Source organism: Tenrec ecaudatus, chromosome 4 (genome assembly GCF_050624435.1).
Source record: "Tenrec ecaudatus isolate mTenEca1 chromosome 4, mTenEca1.hap1, whole genome shotgun sequence".
Classification (NCBI taxonomy): Eukaryota; Metazoa; Chordata; class Mammalia; order Afrosoricida; family Tenrecidae; genus Tenrec; species Tenrec ecaudatus.
This window is the reverse complement of record NC_134533.1, coordinates 68,226,617-68,243,026: the sequence shown is the minus strand read 5'-3', so window position 1 is coordinate 68,243,026 and position 16,410 is coordinate 68,226,617. Positions and strand designations below refer to the sequence as shown.

The 16,410-nt window shown below is 41.0% G+C and overlaps 1 protein-coding gene across 1 annotated transcript; it reads left to right on the top strand.

The window, feature by feature from the left end:
* The first annotated feature begins 8,986 nt into the window (after positions 1-8,986).
* On the top strand, positions 8,987-9,931 carry LOC142446897 (olfactory receptor OR51C1-like). The gene has a single exon (XM_075548631.1). The coding sequence runs from the start codon at positions 8,987-8,989 to the stop codon at positions 9,929-9,931; it is 945 nt and encodes a 314-aa protein (XP_075404746.1).
* The last annotated feature ends 6,479 nt before the right edge of the window (positions 9,932-16,410 follow it).

Below are 16,410 nucleotides of genomic sequence, written 5' to 3'. Positions count from 1 at the left end.
AAAGTGTACACTTCACTGACATTAAATAAAATAAAAAAGTTGTGCAACTTTCAGTACCGTCTAATTTTAGAAAATTTTCACCACACCAAGAAGAAAGCCCATATCCATTAGCAGTCATTTCAGAGGTGTAATTTTTAAACTAATTATACAAAATAGCTACAAAGCTTTTTTCATTATAACTGTGAGGCACATATCACCCCATATCTTCTCAGCATCTATTATTATTCACAGAACTGCTATTTTATTAGCCTACTAGTGTTCAACTTAGTAGTCTCTTGTGTAGCTAAGAAAATAATTCACTTATTCAAGCATACCTAGCAGATATTTCTTAAGAGCTTCGTGTATTCCAAACATCATTATAAACACTACTGAGTTAAAAAAGGAATTTGAGAAAATAATTTGAAATGAATAGAGCATTGTAATTACTGTATATCATCACTCATTTGCCAGCTTGTTGTACTGCTTAATGCAATAACGCTTGAAGTTATGCAGTAGATATCCAAATGCCGGCGGACTCAGTCATAATGAGCAGAGCGCAGCAGAGCTCTCTGAATAAGGCAGACTAAAGAGAATGGCCTGGCAATTCGTAGCCAGTGAAAACCTTATGGATCAAAGCAAAACACTTCCCAATTGACCTGCTTTAAATGTGTCCTTGGGAGGGACCTATTGCTAGAGGACTTCAGGGTGGGGAAGCAGAGAGTGTGAGAGACCTTTGATGAGATGACTTGTCACAACAGCCACAACGAGCAACCTCAACATGCTGGTGATTGTGAGGGTGTTACAGGACTGGGTAATGTTTCATTCTGTTAAGTACAAGTAGCCATACCCCTCGGGTCTTGGCAATCCCGTGCACAACTTAAAGACATGCTGCTAGTCCCTTGATGGTATGGGCACAGGAATGTTGTAATTCACAGGCTTCTTATTGATTAACTGTTGGAAGTAGATCACCAGGGGTTTCTTCCTAGTTTATCTCATTTTGGAAACTCCGTTAAGCCCTGTGAAGCATCACAGAAATATGAAAACTTCCCCTGACAGAGGGGTCGTGTCCGCACCTGAAGTGCATTGCCCGGGAATAAAGCCTGGCTCTCTTACATGGAAGACAATTCAACCATTGAACCACCGATACCTCACCACTCACTACTCTATCCCCCAACATTGTTGGTAGCTTGATTCAGCCTTTTGAAAGTCTTAGCACAATACCCCCCAATAAAAATCACTGATCATAAAAATATACAATTATCATTCTGTTAATATTAATGCCATTGAATTAGGAAACATATCATAGTCAGTAAGATTATTGGACTTTATATAATGTTTGTAAACTTCATCATCAAAACAGGAAGGATAGAATTGGAAGCAAGAAAACTATCTTGTAGGGACTTGCTACAAATACTATGTATCTAAAAATTCAACCCTAAAAATAAATAAATAAACAAACCATTTTTATATATTATAAAGTCAAAGGGTAAAATAATCTTATTTAGAAAATAACATCTTTTTATTAAAAATTTATAATTCAAAATTTCTAGTTCCTGTGTTACCGTGGACAACATATTCTTTTATATTGCTTATATGAACTTTCTAGAAGACACTTTACCTATAGATTATTTAATGATATTTCCATAATGCCCATAATATTTCCATCTACAGAAATTTATCCAAAGGAAGAATATCAGAGATACAGACTATATTTTATGTACAGGGACATTTATTACATCATTATTTACAGTGATAAAGCATTGTACAATAATTGTAGGTAGGTATTATGCTTGATGAATCAGAAGAAAGCATTTAATAGCTAGTCATGGAATATTATGCGATTAAAAAAATCTGCATGAAGTAGTGGATCTGGATGGTCATGCTGGTGCAGGAGGTGGGAGAGTGGGCTTCGCTGGTGAAAGTCTTAAAAGACGGCATTAATGTAGGTCCTGAAAAGAACGGGTCTGAAACAGTACCAGGAGGTTAGAAGCAAAAACTTTCCTGTAGGATCAATGTACCTGATTGGTTGCAGTGAAAGCAAATATATAATAACAATAACCTGAAATGGTTACTGCATCTAAGATTTTGTTTGGGCAACTGCCTACAAAAAAATGCTAAGATCATACAACTCTTACTGGCCCAATATGATCTTGCCTCATTCCTTTATTTCCTGACTTTAGCAGTTGTCCCCCCAAGAGTCGTTTGAACCCACCATTTACTGTGAGACACAAAGATGTGATAGAATACTGTGACCAAGCTTGCAGCTGTGGGAAACCTGCGAGGCAGCTGGCCTCTCTCTAATATGGAGGCTATCATTTGGAATCAACTTGACAGCAATGGGTTTACCAGTAGTGAGTAGCTACTTAATTAACTCAAGGTTACACAAATAATAAATTCAAGAGCTGATTTTTGGATCTAGACTGTCTGGTCACAAATATTTTGAGCTTAGTAGAGGCTCTGTTAACGCCAAATGAATATTCAGGTGGTTAACACTAGAGCTCAAACAGAGTTAAGTCCTAGAACAGAGATATTAGAAGAGACAACCAGTTTGAATTGATGCCAATTATTATGCCCTGTCTATGTGCTATGTGGCTTGGGTTGATGAATAGTTTAAACCTCTAGGTTTGGGGCTCAAAACCCCATGCTTCTGTTTACAATCTGTCATACACAATGCCTACAATCATATGTACATAGTATACCCTTCAGATGTACCCTGAACATGGCCAGCAAGATTCTCCCTTTTATATCCCAGACTAGATGCAACAATTTGGGAATTTCCCTACTTTTGGTTTTTCTTTCTCTCCCCTTGAGCCTCATGTATTTTATGACAAACACTCAGAGCTGTGAAAATTTCTGCAGCTCATTAAGTGTTTTCTGGGTGAAGAATATGTTTCTATTTATCCAGGAGATACCTGATAAATAAGCACATCTTCTTGTTTATGATGAACTCCTGGAAAGACTAGCATCTTTCCCAACTCTCCAAGAAATCTAGGGTCTCATGAAAATAGGGACTACAAAGTGCAGGGAGTAATTAAGGCCTCTACTCTCCACCACTTCTAATGGAACTAAGTCGTTAGCGGACCCCCTTCCTCCAAATTTCAGGAGGTCTTTGCAAGGAAACGCCCCTTGGGCACAGCTTATTATGCCTAAATTTATGCAAATATGAATGCTTCATCAGTTATGCTCCTTACAACTTACTAGTCTCCTCAATATATAGCTAAATGTCAAGGGCTATATTAATGGATAAAATCTGAAAGTGCCTTTTGGGTGCTCCCAGTTTTAAGGTAGGTTAACATGACAAACATTAGATTAATGTTTCAGGCTCTACCTACCCGGGTATTTTTGCACCAGTCTCTTAGTAGTCTAGCACCTTTGTAGGATAGCGAGCCAAGACATGGTGAGTCAAAGCTCATAAATTTTTGTCGTTTCCTTTAATGACCACCTTGCTACTGGTCATTAGCTGTGACTCTGTATAAGTTCGTTCAGCTCCAGGGATATTCATAATATACAAAGAAGACCTGCAGCTCTGAATCTGCTAATAATCAGATCATAATCACACTAGCTTCAGTACACATGGTTATTTCCATACTTGGGTTTTATGCCTTATAATTGCTGAAACTGAAAAATGACTGCAAAGCAAACTGCTGAGCGTCTCCCTCATTCTCACCCTTTGGAAAGTGAAGGTTAAGAGTTTAGATCCACAGCAGTTCAAGAGTTAGCCCACTCAACGAGGCCTGGAACTCTTCTCCGTTTGGAGGCTTTTCCATTGGCAGAAGTAAGAGTGGGCTGAAAATGAATTACAGTCTGCGTTTGGAGCGCAAAGGGTTAGCAGGACATGGTTGCTAAGAGATTTCTCTTCGGAATAACATAAGTATGCTGGATAACTAACTCTCACTGGGCAGGCTCGGAATCCTTATAAATGCCGTTTTCTCTCATTTGATAGCGCTCTCATTCCTGAGTTCTTGGCATATTTGTTTACCTAGCAAAAGAAAACCGTTTTGGAAATGGCTTTGCAGAGGACTGACTAGGGACTAATCTCCCAGCTTCCAGAGAAGCACTTTTTTACTGTAAGTTTTGAAGTGGTGTTAATAGTCTCTATCCAGCTCCTTTCTTTCTCTCTCTCTCCCACCCTCCTTCTTTGTCTTTTATTCGTAAGGTAAAAGAGCCTGTGCTATCTGAGACGGTCCCTCAAAGGGCAGGGACATGGTTCTGTGACCTCTCTTTCCTGATCAAGGATTCTCCTGGGCATGAATTCAGTGTTTCTTTGGTGCACGGCAGATATTAAAAACAAGAACAACCACACTGCATAATTTTTAGACAGCTTATGAAGATGAAAGGAGAGCAGTCAGAGAGGAAATTCTCAGCAGGGGTTCATTGTTATGTGACCAACAGATCCATGTATTTAGTCACCCAAAACAACAATAACAAAACAATTTCTCTAATGTTCTAAGTAGTCACTACATATAAAAATAGGAACGATCATGTGTTTATTCAATCCACTAAAAAAAAAAATTTTCTCCAAATAAGGAGTGCTAAGAACAGTCGTGTGGGCTATGCTTGCCTTGGCAATTTTCTCAGCGGGGGAGAAAGATACAGTTAAGTATCTTTTTATTTTAGATCAGTGATTTAAAATTTGCTCATCTGTTTTAATACATGACAACTCAAAGGTGATTAGAGAACCATATAATTTTTTTCTAAGGATGGTTTTGCTTTCAGGCTGTACTAATGCAGTTTCATTGACCCTATAAGGTAAAATAGAGCTGCTCCCTAGGCTTTCCTGGGCTGTAAATCTTATGAGAGCAAAATGCTAGCCTTTCTCTTGTGGAGCTGCAGACCAGAACTGCTGACCATTGCAGAAGCCACTATGCCACTCGCCTCCAGGCCCACGGTGGTAGAAGAGTCCAAATACCTTGACTTTGATCATAAGAATTTGAAGAGAGGCCGCAAGGAGAATGTCGAGCAATGCAAAGACGGACTCCAAGCAGACACTAAAGTGAATAAAGAGTTTGGCGTGCACACACACACACACACACACACACACAGGAGTTATTTAGTATATTTGTTGTGGTTATTCGAGAGAAAATCTAGTGTGACCAGTAAGACCATTAATTGGGCTCTCATTTATATGCTTTAACAAAATGAACATCAAATTGAGAGCTGGCTGCCTCATCTTTAAAAAAATATTTGAATTTAAGGTTCTTACCAGTTTTGTACTTCATGTGGAAAACCAAAAATCAAGCAAGTAAACAAAGACTTCAGGTCCTAATCTGAACTAAGGTCCAGTCTTGAGAAAATCTGATTAATAAGAAAACTATTATTTTCCCTATTGTTGTAAAATATGTTCATGTGGCTACATGGATTTGACTTCCGATTTGAGGGGACCTTAGAACAAGATTACTATGAGTTTAGGGTACCTCATTATTTACTGAAGCAATACTTTGCTTTGTTCAACAACTACTCAGATGTAATTGTATCAAGCATTATTACCTGTTCTGGAAACACAGGTCTGAAAAAAGAAGAGATACAATGTGTCATTTTGAGTCTGATTAGAAGATGTTTCTTATATCTTCTCCTTAAATATTGTGGTTTCTCTATAGATTTATTAGTCCTAGGTGTTTTTAACTACTCTGTGACTCCAACCACAGCCTTTGGTTTGATCATTCTTTGGCCTTATTCAGAGGGGCCAGAGTCATTGAAACCCCTATGGTTGCGGAGGTAGGTTTGCATTTCAATTCTTACGTGTGTCGTCACAGATGTGAGACTTGTCTCTCAGCTGAAGTTCAAGGACTGGCTCCAAAGAATATGGATCTGTTGTATTTTGCATTGCCTCTCCATTCAAAATTGTCTGGTCTATAATATTTCAGTGAGTTCTTAAAGATGCCTCTGCATTATATAACTTTCTCTTTTATCCTCCTCCAAATAGCTACCAAAATATCCTTTTGATTCACCCTCCTATGTCGAATTCTTCTCAGTCAACTCCAGGCATCAGCCTGCTCATCCAGTGGCTGGAATGGAAGTCTCCCAGCTGACATACATGGAAATATATTCTTTCTCAGAGTTGTATACAGACTTTCTTGGGGAGCCAATTCTATTTTCTTTTTTTTTCCTTTTTTGTGTGTGAGTGAGAGTGAGTGAGTCAGTGAGTGAATGAGTGAGTGAGTGAGTCGGTGAGTGAATGAGTCAGTGAGTGAGTGAAAGAGAGTGAGAGAGTCAGTGAGTAAGAGAGTGAGTGAGTGAGTCAGTGAGTCACTGAGTGAGTGAGAGTAAGAGAGTGAGAATGAGTCAGTGATAGTGAGTGAGTGAGTCAGTAAGTGAATGAGTAAGTCGGTGAGTGAATGAGTGAGTGAGAGTGAGTGAGAGTGAGTGAGAGTGAGTGAGTGAGTGTGAGTAAGAGAGTGAGAGTTAGTGAGGGAGTGAGTGAGAGAGTGAGAGTGAGTCAGTGAGAGTGAGTCAGTGAGTGAGTGAGTGTGAGTGAGTGAGTCAGTGAGCCAGTGAATGAGTGAGTGAGTGAGTGAGTGAGTGTGAGTGAGTGAGTGAGTGAGGGTGAGTAAGAGTGAGAGTAAGTGAGAGTGAGAGAGTGAGTGAGTCAGTGAGTGAGTGAGTGAGAGTGAGTAAGAGAGTGAGAGTGAGTAAGTGAGAGTGAGGGAGTGAGAGAGAGAGTGAGTCAGTAAGTGAGTGAGTGAGTCCCAATTCTATTTTCAACTTTCCTTTCATACACTGGCACTCTGTAGCTATTTCAATATCTTTTGAATAAATGCAGATATAAATGAATGAATAAGGAACAAGTACACTACACACCTAGCATTCTTTCTATGGATGAAATTATGTATGGTGGAAGAAGTCTAAGGGTAAGAACCAGTAATGATAAATTTCTTAGACTGTGTAGACGTTTTTATGTGGAGGAAAGCATGCTTACATCACCAAGTAGAAGAAAAGTATCACACACATCATCATCCATCTGTGTAGAGTTGAACCAAGCTGCAGCAAGGGTTTCTAAGAAAAACTTCCCTAGAAATCCATTTTCAATTCCTTTAAAAACAACAACAACAACAAACAATAACAAATAAAACAAAAAGACCAGAAGACTTGCTTGTGCTATCATTTTCCAGTTATGAATTATATGTGTATTATTTCTAATTATGACATGTTGGCATAGTGCATAGTGGATTATATGTTAGCAGGTTGAAACCACCAGCTGCTCCAATAGAGAAAGAGGAAGCTTTCTATGCTCATAAATATTTATGGCCTCAGAACCCCCCGGAGCATTTCTGCTCTGTCCTCTAGTGTTGGTATGAGTCAGAATCATGGCAGCAAATTAGTTTTTTGGCTTTTAATTACTTCCTTTGTTCCTGCTGAGGTTGCCTACTTTCTTACTCTTCATTTTTATCTTTATATTATTATTAATATCTTCCTGCTTAGTTTTGTTTTTATTCCCAGTTCAAGAAGCACGGGAGGCCTTAGTGGATGCATAGAGACAAGAACTGAGGGAATGATTTATCAGGAAGAGGGGTGGGGAGTTGGGGAGCAATCAGTGGATGTAGGAAGGAGGAGGGAGAAATAAGGCTGATCGTGATGATGTATATAAAACTCTTTTTTGAAGCGGTTTAACTATGGAAATGTATGAAATGTGAATATCATATTAAGAAACTACTTTTTTAATAAAAAGAAAAGAAACCAGAGTTGACTGTGTTAGTCTGGGGACTTTAGAGAAACAAATCCATAGAAACTCATGTATAAGAGAGAGTTTTATGTAAAGGGTAAGTGCACATCAAGAAAACATCCCAACCCAGTACTGCCTAAGCCCACAAGTCCAACATTAACCCATATGTCCAACACCAGTCCACAGAGTCCTCCTCAATCCCACAAAACACATGCAATGATGCCGACTTCAGGAGGAAAGACGAATCAGTGAACGTGTAAGTATCTCAGCACTGGCAGGGGTCTCCTCATGGCTGCTCATGCACCTAGGGCTGTATTGTGGTAGGTTCATGTAGCTTATCCTCATGGATGTTTTACAGGAAGTCAGCCTTGCCAGCTAAATCAGGGAACTGGCTAAGGCAGCTGCACCCTGGTCCAACCCACCGGAAAGCAAGAGACCTGAGAACTAGAAAGGCGAGGTTCACCAAGCCATTTATCTCTCCACCCTTCAATTAACCCCACATGTGTTTATCGGTCAGGTTGGCACAATAATCTTTAACTGTGTCATTGACCAATATTTATCATGGGATGAAGAGGGTATCAGTTTTTGCTTAGGGGGCACTGAGTTCATTTAATGGTGGTGGAAAAGTTTGGAGAGATAACAATAGTGGTTGAACAACATGAAGAATATTATGAATGGCACAGAATTATACATGTAGAAGTCATTGAATGTTTTGTTGTGTATATTTTTACTGAGATAAACTAACTCTGGCTACTTTTTCATCCGATAGTGTTTTGGGGGCTGTATTTAGTTGTTTCTTTCCGGTTATGGTTTTCTAAAAGTGGTTCTGTAGTCAATTGAGTGTATTTAGCTACTAAAATACCTAACATATTTACTTTCAATTTTAATTTGGTTCATAAGGTCTTATAAATCTTAACAGACTCTCAGCATTTTGTTCTTAGAAACTGGGAAGTGAACAAAAGCAGGGTAAATTACTCTTTGAGATTACTTTGTTGCCTAGATATATCCCATCTGATGATGTACACAGAACCTGTCAGTTGAAAAATATTTTAATATCTAATCTAAACTTTCTTTTAAAATATATGTATGTATATATACTGACATCTATATATAGTGAAACTCTTGTCAGAATCTAAATTTACTCCTATAATTTAGTGTTCTATCTCTTCCTTTAGTTCATCGAAGATCAGTTCCAAATTTCAGAAAGAGTAATTGAGTAAGCACTCGCCCCGAGGAACAGGTGATCTGAAGTTGAATGCTGGATAAGGGAGAGTAAAACCTTTTTCTCACCCCATGATTGCAGGATATGGTGTTTGCTCGCGGAGGAGTCCGTTTCCTTCAATCCTCATGCCATTCTTCAACCAGAGCATTTTCAGCCCTGCTGTGTTCTTCCTTACTGGCATTCCTGGCCTAGAAATCTCTCATGCCTGGATCTCCATTCCATTTTGTTGTCTCTATGTCGTTGCCCTCTCTGGCAATGGAATGATCCTATTTGTCATCATTACCCAGTCAAGTCTTCATCAACCCATGTACTATTTCCTTTCCATGCTATCTTTCACCGATCTCGGCTTGTGTCTTTCTACACTGGTGACCATGCTGGGCATTTTCTGGTCCAATGCTACAGAAATCAGTTTTGACGCCTGCATCAGCCAAATGTTCTTTATCCATGGCTTCACGTTCATGGAGTCTTCTGTGCTCCTGGCAATGGCTTTTGACCGCTTCGTTGCCATCTGTAATCCACTGAGGTATGCCACGGTCTTGACGAATTCACGCATCATCAAAGCAGGCTTTGCCATTGTTGTTAGAGGAACAGCAGCTCTGGTGCCTTTACTTCTGCTTCTTAAGCGTCTGTCTTTCTGCCGCAGCCATGTGCTCCACCACTCCTATTGCTTCCACCCGGATGTGATGAAGCTTTCATGCACTGATACCAAGATCAACAGTGCCTTTGGTTTGGCCATTGTCATCTCTACTGCTGGCATAGACTCTGTCTTGATCCTGCTCTCCTATGTTTTGATCATCCGCTCGGTGCTCAGCATTGCCTCTCCAGAGGAGCAGAAAAAAGCCTTCAGCACCTGCGTCTCACATATAAGTGCCGTCGCCATTTTCTATATCCCTATGATCAGCTTGTCACTGGTGCATAGATTTGGGAAGCATGCTCCTCCTTATGTGCACACGCTCATTGCCAATGTCTATTTGCTCATCCCGCCTGTGATGAATCCCATCATCTACAGTGTGAAGACTAAGCAAATTCGCAAGGCTGTGCTCAAAATATTCCTTTATAAGAGAGTTTAGGAAAGTTTCAGAGTTAATCTTTTTCTAGAAACTCTTCCCTGACTCATATTTGATTGTTCACTGGTTTGAGTTACCAACCAAGTCATAGGGTGGGTCTAGACTATCTAGCCACCTATAATATATAAAGCTGCAAAAGGTAAATCTTTTATATAGATTAGTAGGAAAAGTCTGGATTTCAGAAATTCTTATTATTTATTATTCCTAATACTGAGTATATGAATAAAAACATGATAAGAAATGTGAAGAAAGGTATAACTCACTAATTCAAAAATGAATTATTCATGGTACTTTGGAAATTGTATAATCCTAGTGACTAATCTACTAAGGATGTGTCCAAAGTGAGGAAAACGGGCAAGAATGGAACAATGTGTAGTGATGTTCATTAGCATTATGTTTTGAAATGAAAATTTAGAAACAGCTTAAAATATTATGTAATGGAATTGATTTAATAAATTATTAATCATTATGAAACCATCTAAACATTTCTATAGAGCTAAATGATATTGTTAGTTGAAAAGATAGATTAAAAGGTAGGGTACGTTCATAAAATCTGTGTATATAATTCCTTTGAATATGCACAGACACATACACACATGCACACATATTAATAAGCAGGATAATTTTCACAGAATTGTGTATATATTTAATGTGACCAAATACACATAAACATATATACACACATACATTAAAACACTTAGATAAGACATGTTTTGAAATATTATAAGTTTCTATTGGATTGGTCATAGTGTAAATTAGTGTGTTTATATTTTCTTTGTATATTCTTGATTTTTACAAACCCTAATGAGATTTTTTAACTTTTGAAATCATGAAAATAATAGATTTCCATGTAAAGATTCATCTCAGTGTTCTTTTTATTTGCTGTTGTTCTTCATCAGCCGTCAGTCTTCAGAGTCTACTTAGCCTCTGGTTCCCTTTCCCCCTCCCCAGTGTGGTATGTGTGGTCCTGTGCCAATGCTTCAGGACACTTGAACATCTTGTCTACAAGTTGATAGATGCTTCAACTTCACTCCCCAAGCCACTTAACCATTACTCGAGATAGAGCTCAATAACTAGAATTTTAGCATGCAGCGTGTGTGTGTGTCAGGTCATGTTTTCTGAGGTCCACCTAATATCCACTTCGGAAAATGCAATGGGTAGCTTCTTGTAAATATTTGATTGGTTTTTGATTCTCTCAGACTGAAATATATACTCCCTTCACAGTGTTTAAATTTTTTAACTTTTTATTGTGAATTGAGGGAAGGTTATAGAGCAAATCATCACTTTTACATTGAAACATTTGTATACATTACTTCATCTCCTTCATTAGCCCCTCTTCCATGTTTTCCACCTCCAGTCCTTTGTCTCCCATAGCCCTTCTTACTGCTTTAAAAACGTTTCCAGTTTCCATTGCTATGAAATCTTTTCTTTGACTATTTTCCAGATGTCTCCCATTAAATTTTCACCCGTTTTTAGAGTCATTACTGAATTATATTAGTGTTTTTAAAAAATTTCAGGTAGTCTCCCTATGGACATAAAATTTATTGAAATATTGTACTTTGAATATTGTTCTATATTCCCTCAGACACATGCATAGTGACTTATTAGTGATAGCTAAATAACGTGTGCATATTGAAAAGCATTTACTGGATCCTTACTTCGCATACGTTCCACTTATGTATCTTGAGCAACTTTATTTTACCAAACACTAGGGACACTAGGGTTAAAACAGTGGGAAGTAAAGTCAGTCTCCACTCTTAAGGTGTTTATAATCTGATTATGCCTACATAAGGTGATACGACATCTTAATCACTACCTTTTCCTTATAAAACACTCATTGTAAATGAAACATTATATAGATGGTAACAGGAGGATCCGAATTAGTAGGAACATAATCTATGCAAGAAATATTCAGCTTGAAAAATATTTACATAGTTCCGAGAAGTTCACTGTTTAGTGAAAGAGACACAATAAATCCAGAAATCAAAGCAAGCAAAGCATAAGTATGAGTGACTTGAGTGTCATGAGTGCTCAGGACAAGTTTCAAAAAAGGAGGATTCTGAAAATGGAGTAAACATCTTTTTGAATGCTTTTTAAAATACATATATCGGAGCATGTTTTTTAAAAATCATTTTATTAGGGGCTCATACAACTCTTTTTACAATCCGTACATACAGTTTGTGTCCAGCACATTTGTACGTATGTTGCCATCATCATTCTTAAAACACTTGCTTTCTACTTGAGCCCTTGGTATCAGCTCCTCATTTTCCCCTCCCTCCCTGCTACCCCCTCTCCCTAAACCCTTGATAATTTATAAATAATTATTTTATCATATCTTACACTATCCAATGTCTTCCTCACCCAGTTCTCTGCTGTCCGTCCTCCAGGGAGGAGGTTACTTGTAGACCTTGTCATCTGTTTCCCCTTTCTCCCTCACCTTCCCTCCACCTTCCCGATATCGCCACTCTCACCACTGTTCCTGAGGGGCTCATCTGTCCTGGATTTCCTGTATTTCCAGTTCCTATCCATGCCAGTGTACATCTCCCGGTCCAGTCGGTTATGTAAGATAGAATTGGCATCATGATAGTGGGGGGGAGGAAGCATTCAATAACTAGAGGAAAATTGTATATTTCATCATTGCTACACTACACTGTGACTGGTTCGTCACCTCCCCACAGCCCTTCTGCAAGGGGATATCCAATTTCCCCCAGATGGGCCCTGGGTCCCCACTCTGCACACCCCCTCATTCACGATGGTATGATTGATATATATATATATATATATATATATATATATATATATATATATACACATACATCTTTTTTGTCTTTGATGCCTGATACCTGATCCCTTCGATGCCTTGTCATCTCACAGGCTGATGTGCATTTTACATGTGGGCTTTGTTGTTTTTCAGTTAGATGGCCCCTTGTTTATCTTCCAGCCCATGGGACCCCAGATTCTATATGTTTTGACAACTGGGTACCATCAGCTTTCTTCACCACACTTGCTCATGCACCCGCTTTGTCTTCAGCATTCTCGTTGGGGTAGGCTGGTGTGCTTCTTCCTTGTGGGCTTTGTTATTTCTTAGCTAGATGGCTGCCTGATAGTCTTCAAGCCTTTATGGCCCCTGATGCTATATCATTTGATAGCCGGACATCATCAGCCTTGTTCACAACTTTTGCTTATGCACCCACTTTGTCCTCAGTGATCTAGTCGGGACAGGCCGGTGTGCTTCTTCCATGTGGGTTTTGTTGTCTCTCAGTTAGATGGCTGCTTGTTTATCTTCAGGTCTTTAAGACTTCAGGTGCTATATCTTTTGGTAGCTGGGCACTATCAGCTTTCTTCACCACATTTGCTTGTGCACTCATTGTCTTCAGCGATCATGCCAGGCAGGTGGGCGTCTCAGACTGCCGAATTGTTAGAACAAAGTGTTCTTGTGTTGAGGGAGTACTTGAGCAGGGGCCCACTGTCCATCTGTTTCCTTAACACTAAACCTATAAATATATGTACATAGATCTATTCCCCACACCCTTGTCGTATATAAATATACTTACATCTTTATGTCTGTATTTAAATCTCTATGACTACTCTTTGCCTCCTAGTTTTTTCCTCTGTTTCTTTGTACTTTCCTCTTGTTCCACTATCATGTTCTGCCTTCATTTGGGTTTTAGGAATTCCTCTCAGTTACATTGCCCTTGATCCAGCCCTACCAGATCTCCCAGTCCTTGGGACTGATTTTGGATTACTTGTTATTCCCTTGTCCCTGGGCTTGTTAACACCCTCTTCCCTTCCCTCACCACCCCTACCCCCATGTCACCCCGGAACTGTCATCCCGCTGTTCTCTCTTCTGGCCTGCTTGCTCCGCCTATCCCTTCCAGGTAGACATGCTATGTACTATCACAAGATCGAGTACCGCAAAGCACCAACAGAAAGTAAAACAATAGCTACAACAACAACAACACACCCACATATAAATGTATGAATAGTTCAGGGTCTGTTTGTTTTCCTTCACGGATGCTTTTCAGTTATGTCTGATGGGGTGCCATGATCTGACACCTCCTCTATCCCTGGGGACTTTGCTCTGCTTCCCCCACCACTCTGCTGCATGTCCCCAGGAGATAGCTTTGGCGTGGTGAGCTCATGGCGGGCACAATTCCCACTGTGTGTCTCTAGTGTTGTCCCCAGTGGTGCTATGGGTCAATGAGGAACGCTGTGTCCCATGGTGGGGCCAGCCTTGTGGTCATCTCTGTGCATTGCTTTTCTGAGCAGGAACATTGTCCTCAGGGCTTGGTAAGCCAGGATGTGCGTCACTCTTTTCTTTTTTTCCCCTATGCCCCCTCATTGGCTCTTGTGTGCTCCGACCAGACCAGTCCTCTTCCCCTCTTCTTGAGCTGTAGCGTCAGTGCTGTCCTCTGAAGTGAATTCTTCTTGGGGGAGGGTGGTGCTGTCCACTTAGTTGGTAATAGGGCCGGCCCCGCAGGCTCTCTATGGGTTCCCTGCTTCATGTCAGTGTGTTGCATTCTTGTATTGGAGCTCTGGGTGGAAGTCTTGTCTCTCTTTCCCTGTGGAAACACAATCAGCACCCTCCCCCTGTGTCGGTTAGTGCCCTGTTCCCCTGGCTGCCCATACCTTTGTCCATCTCCTCTTTTAATGGGCTACCATATGCATCCTTGAGTTTAGTCTGGCCCCTGCCATATTACCTGGGCCTCACCCCAGGGACGTATGTATACAGTGTCTTCTTCCCTATGCCGCCTCATCAGAATCATGTAGTACTTGTCCTTTTGTCCTTGGCTTCCTTCACTTAGCATAATTTCCTCCAGTTCTTCCCATGTGGCGATATGCTTCATGCGTTCATCATTGCTTTTTAGGGATGCATAATACTCCATTGTATGTATGTACCTGAGTTTTTAAATCCATTTGTCTGTTGATGGGAATTTGGGCTGTTTCCAATTCCTTGCAATTGTGAACTGTGCCATGGTGAACATTGGGGCACAGATGTCTGGTCATGGTTTATTTTTTGTCTCTTCTGGGTAAATGCCCAGTAGGGGGGTTTCTGGATCATAAGGTAGCTCAATTTCCAACTGTTTGAGAAATCGCCAAAACGATTTCTGTAATGGTTGTACATACCTACAGGTCCACCAGCAGTGGACAAGAGTTCCTATCTCTCCGCATCCCCTCCAACACTTGTTACTTTCTGATTTCTTGAATTGGCCTATCTTTGAGGGTGTTAGGTGGGAGGCCAACCTCTGCCTTTTCTATGACTGCTGTTAGGTCCATGTGCTCCTCTGGCATTGGATTTTGTTTCTCTTTTCTTGTTGAAACTGTGGAAGCAACTTGCTGTTTTTTGTTCTATGTGATGGAAATTAGTGCCATTTTCCTGGGTGTCTCAGAGCCCTCCCTGGGCTCTCTCTTTGGGAAGCTGGTGTTTCAGCTGGTTACTTTTAACCCACTGTCTCACGGGGTTATGTTTCCCCTTTGTCCTGCTGGGGATTCCCTCTCGCCTTGACCTGTGGTTTGTGCTGCAGTCACCTTTAGGTCCCCTTAGGGGCTGTTCGCAGGTGTGCACGCTGCAGTCTGATAGAAAGTATTGGCCCCATTGCAGGGGAGAGTGTTTAGGGGATGGGTTGGAGGTTGGGTGCTCTATTTCTGGCTAGGGGCACTTCCCTCAGGTAGGCAGGTGGGAGGGGCCGTGACTGGTGTGCAGATGCACTGCTTGGAGCCCAAAGGGTGGGACAGAGTGAGCAGGGAGAAGGGCGAATGCAGGAGCAAGCCCCAGTGGCTTGGGTTCCTATGTTGCAGCTGCAAATATCTCTTCCAGACTTGGGTCCTCTGCCTGGCAGGCCTGCAGCAGTGTGGCAGGATGGGAATCTGTGTGTGTGTGTGTGTGTGTCCCCACGCACGGGTGTGTGCGTGTATGGGGCGAGGGGTGGGAGTGGGGGAGGCCCAGGGAGGGGGTTGGCTAGTGGATTTTCAAGGAGCGCAGTGATGGGGTGGACACCTCTGGGCTGAGACCTCTGAGCATGCGGCAGGTCTGACTGGCAGTTTCGCATGGAGCACCGAGGTGGACACAGCCTCCGCTGTGCACCTGGCTGCCCTATGGCGCTGGCCCTGACAGAGTGGGTGCCCTGAGCGCCGTCCCAGAGATCACGAGTGTCCGCAGAGCCCTGGCGATCAGATAGGGGTCCACTTCTGGGTCTGAGAGGTGCTCTGCGTGGTCTTGGGAACCAAACAGGCAGATTTGATACCCCTACTCCACCGCCAACTCTCCCCACTCACTGATCTCCTCCGAGCTCTGGGCTTCAGCTTCCTATCTGGCAGCCATCTTCCCGGGGTCCTGGAGAATGTTATTTTTTAAATAAATCATTGTCTTGGGGGCTCTTATAGCTCTTTATAACAATCCACATATCAATTGCATCAAGCACATTTATACATATATTGCCTTCATCATTTTCAAAACATTTTCTTTCTCTTGAGACCTTGGT

Bases quoted from the DNA above. Each gene is read 5' to 3' on its own strand.
- LOC142446897 (XM_075548631.1), top strand. From the start codon at position 8,987: ATGCCATTCTTCAACCAGAGCATTTTCAGCCCTGCTGTGTTCTTCCTT.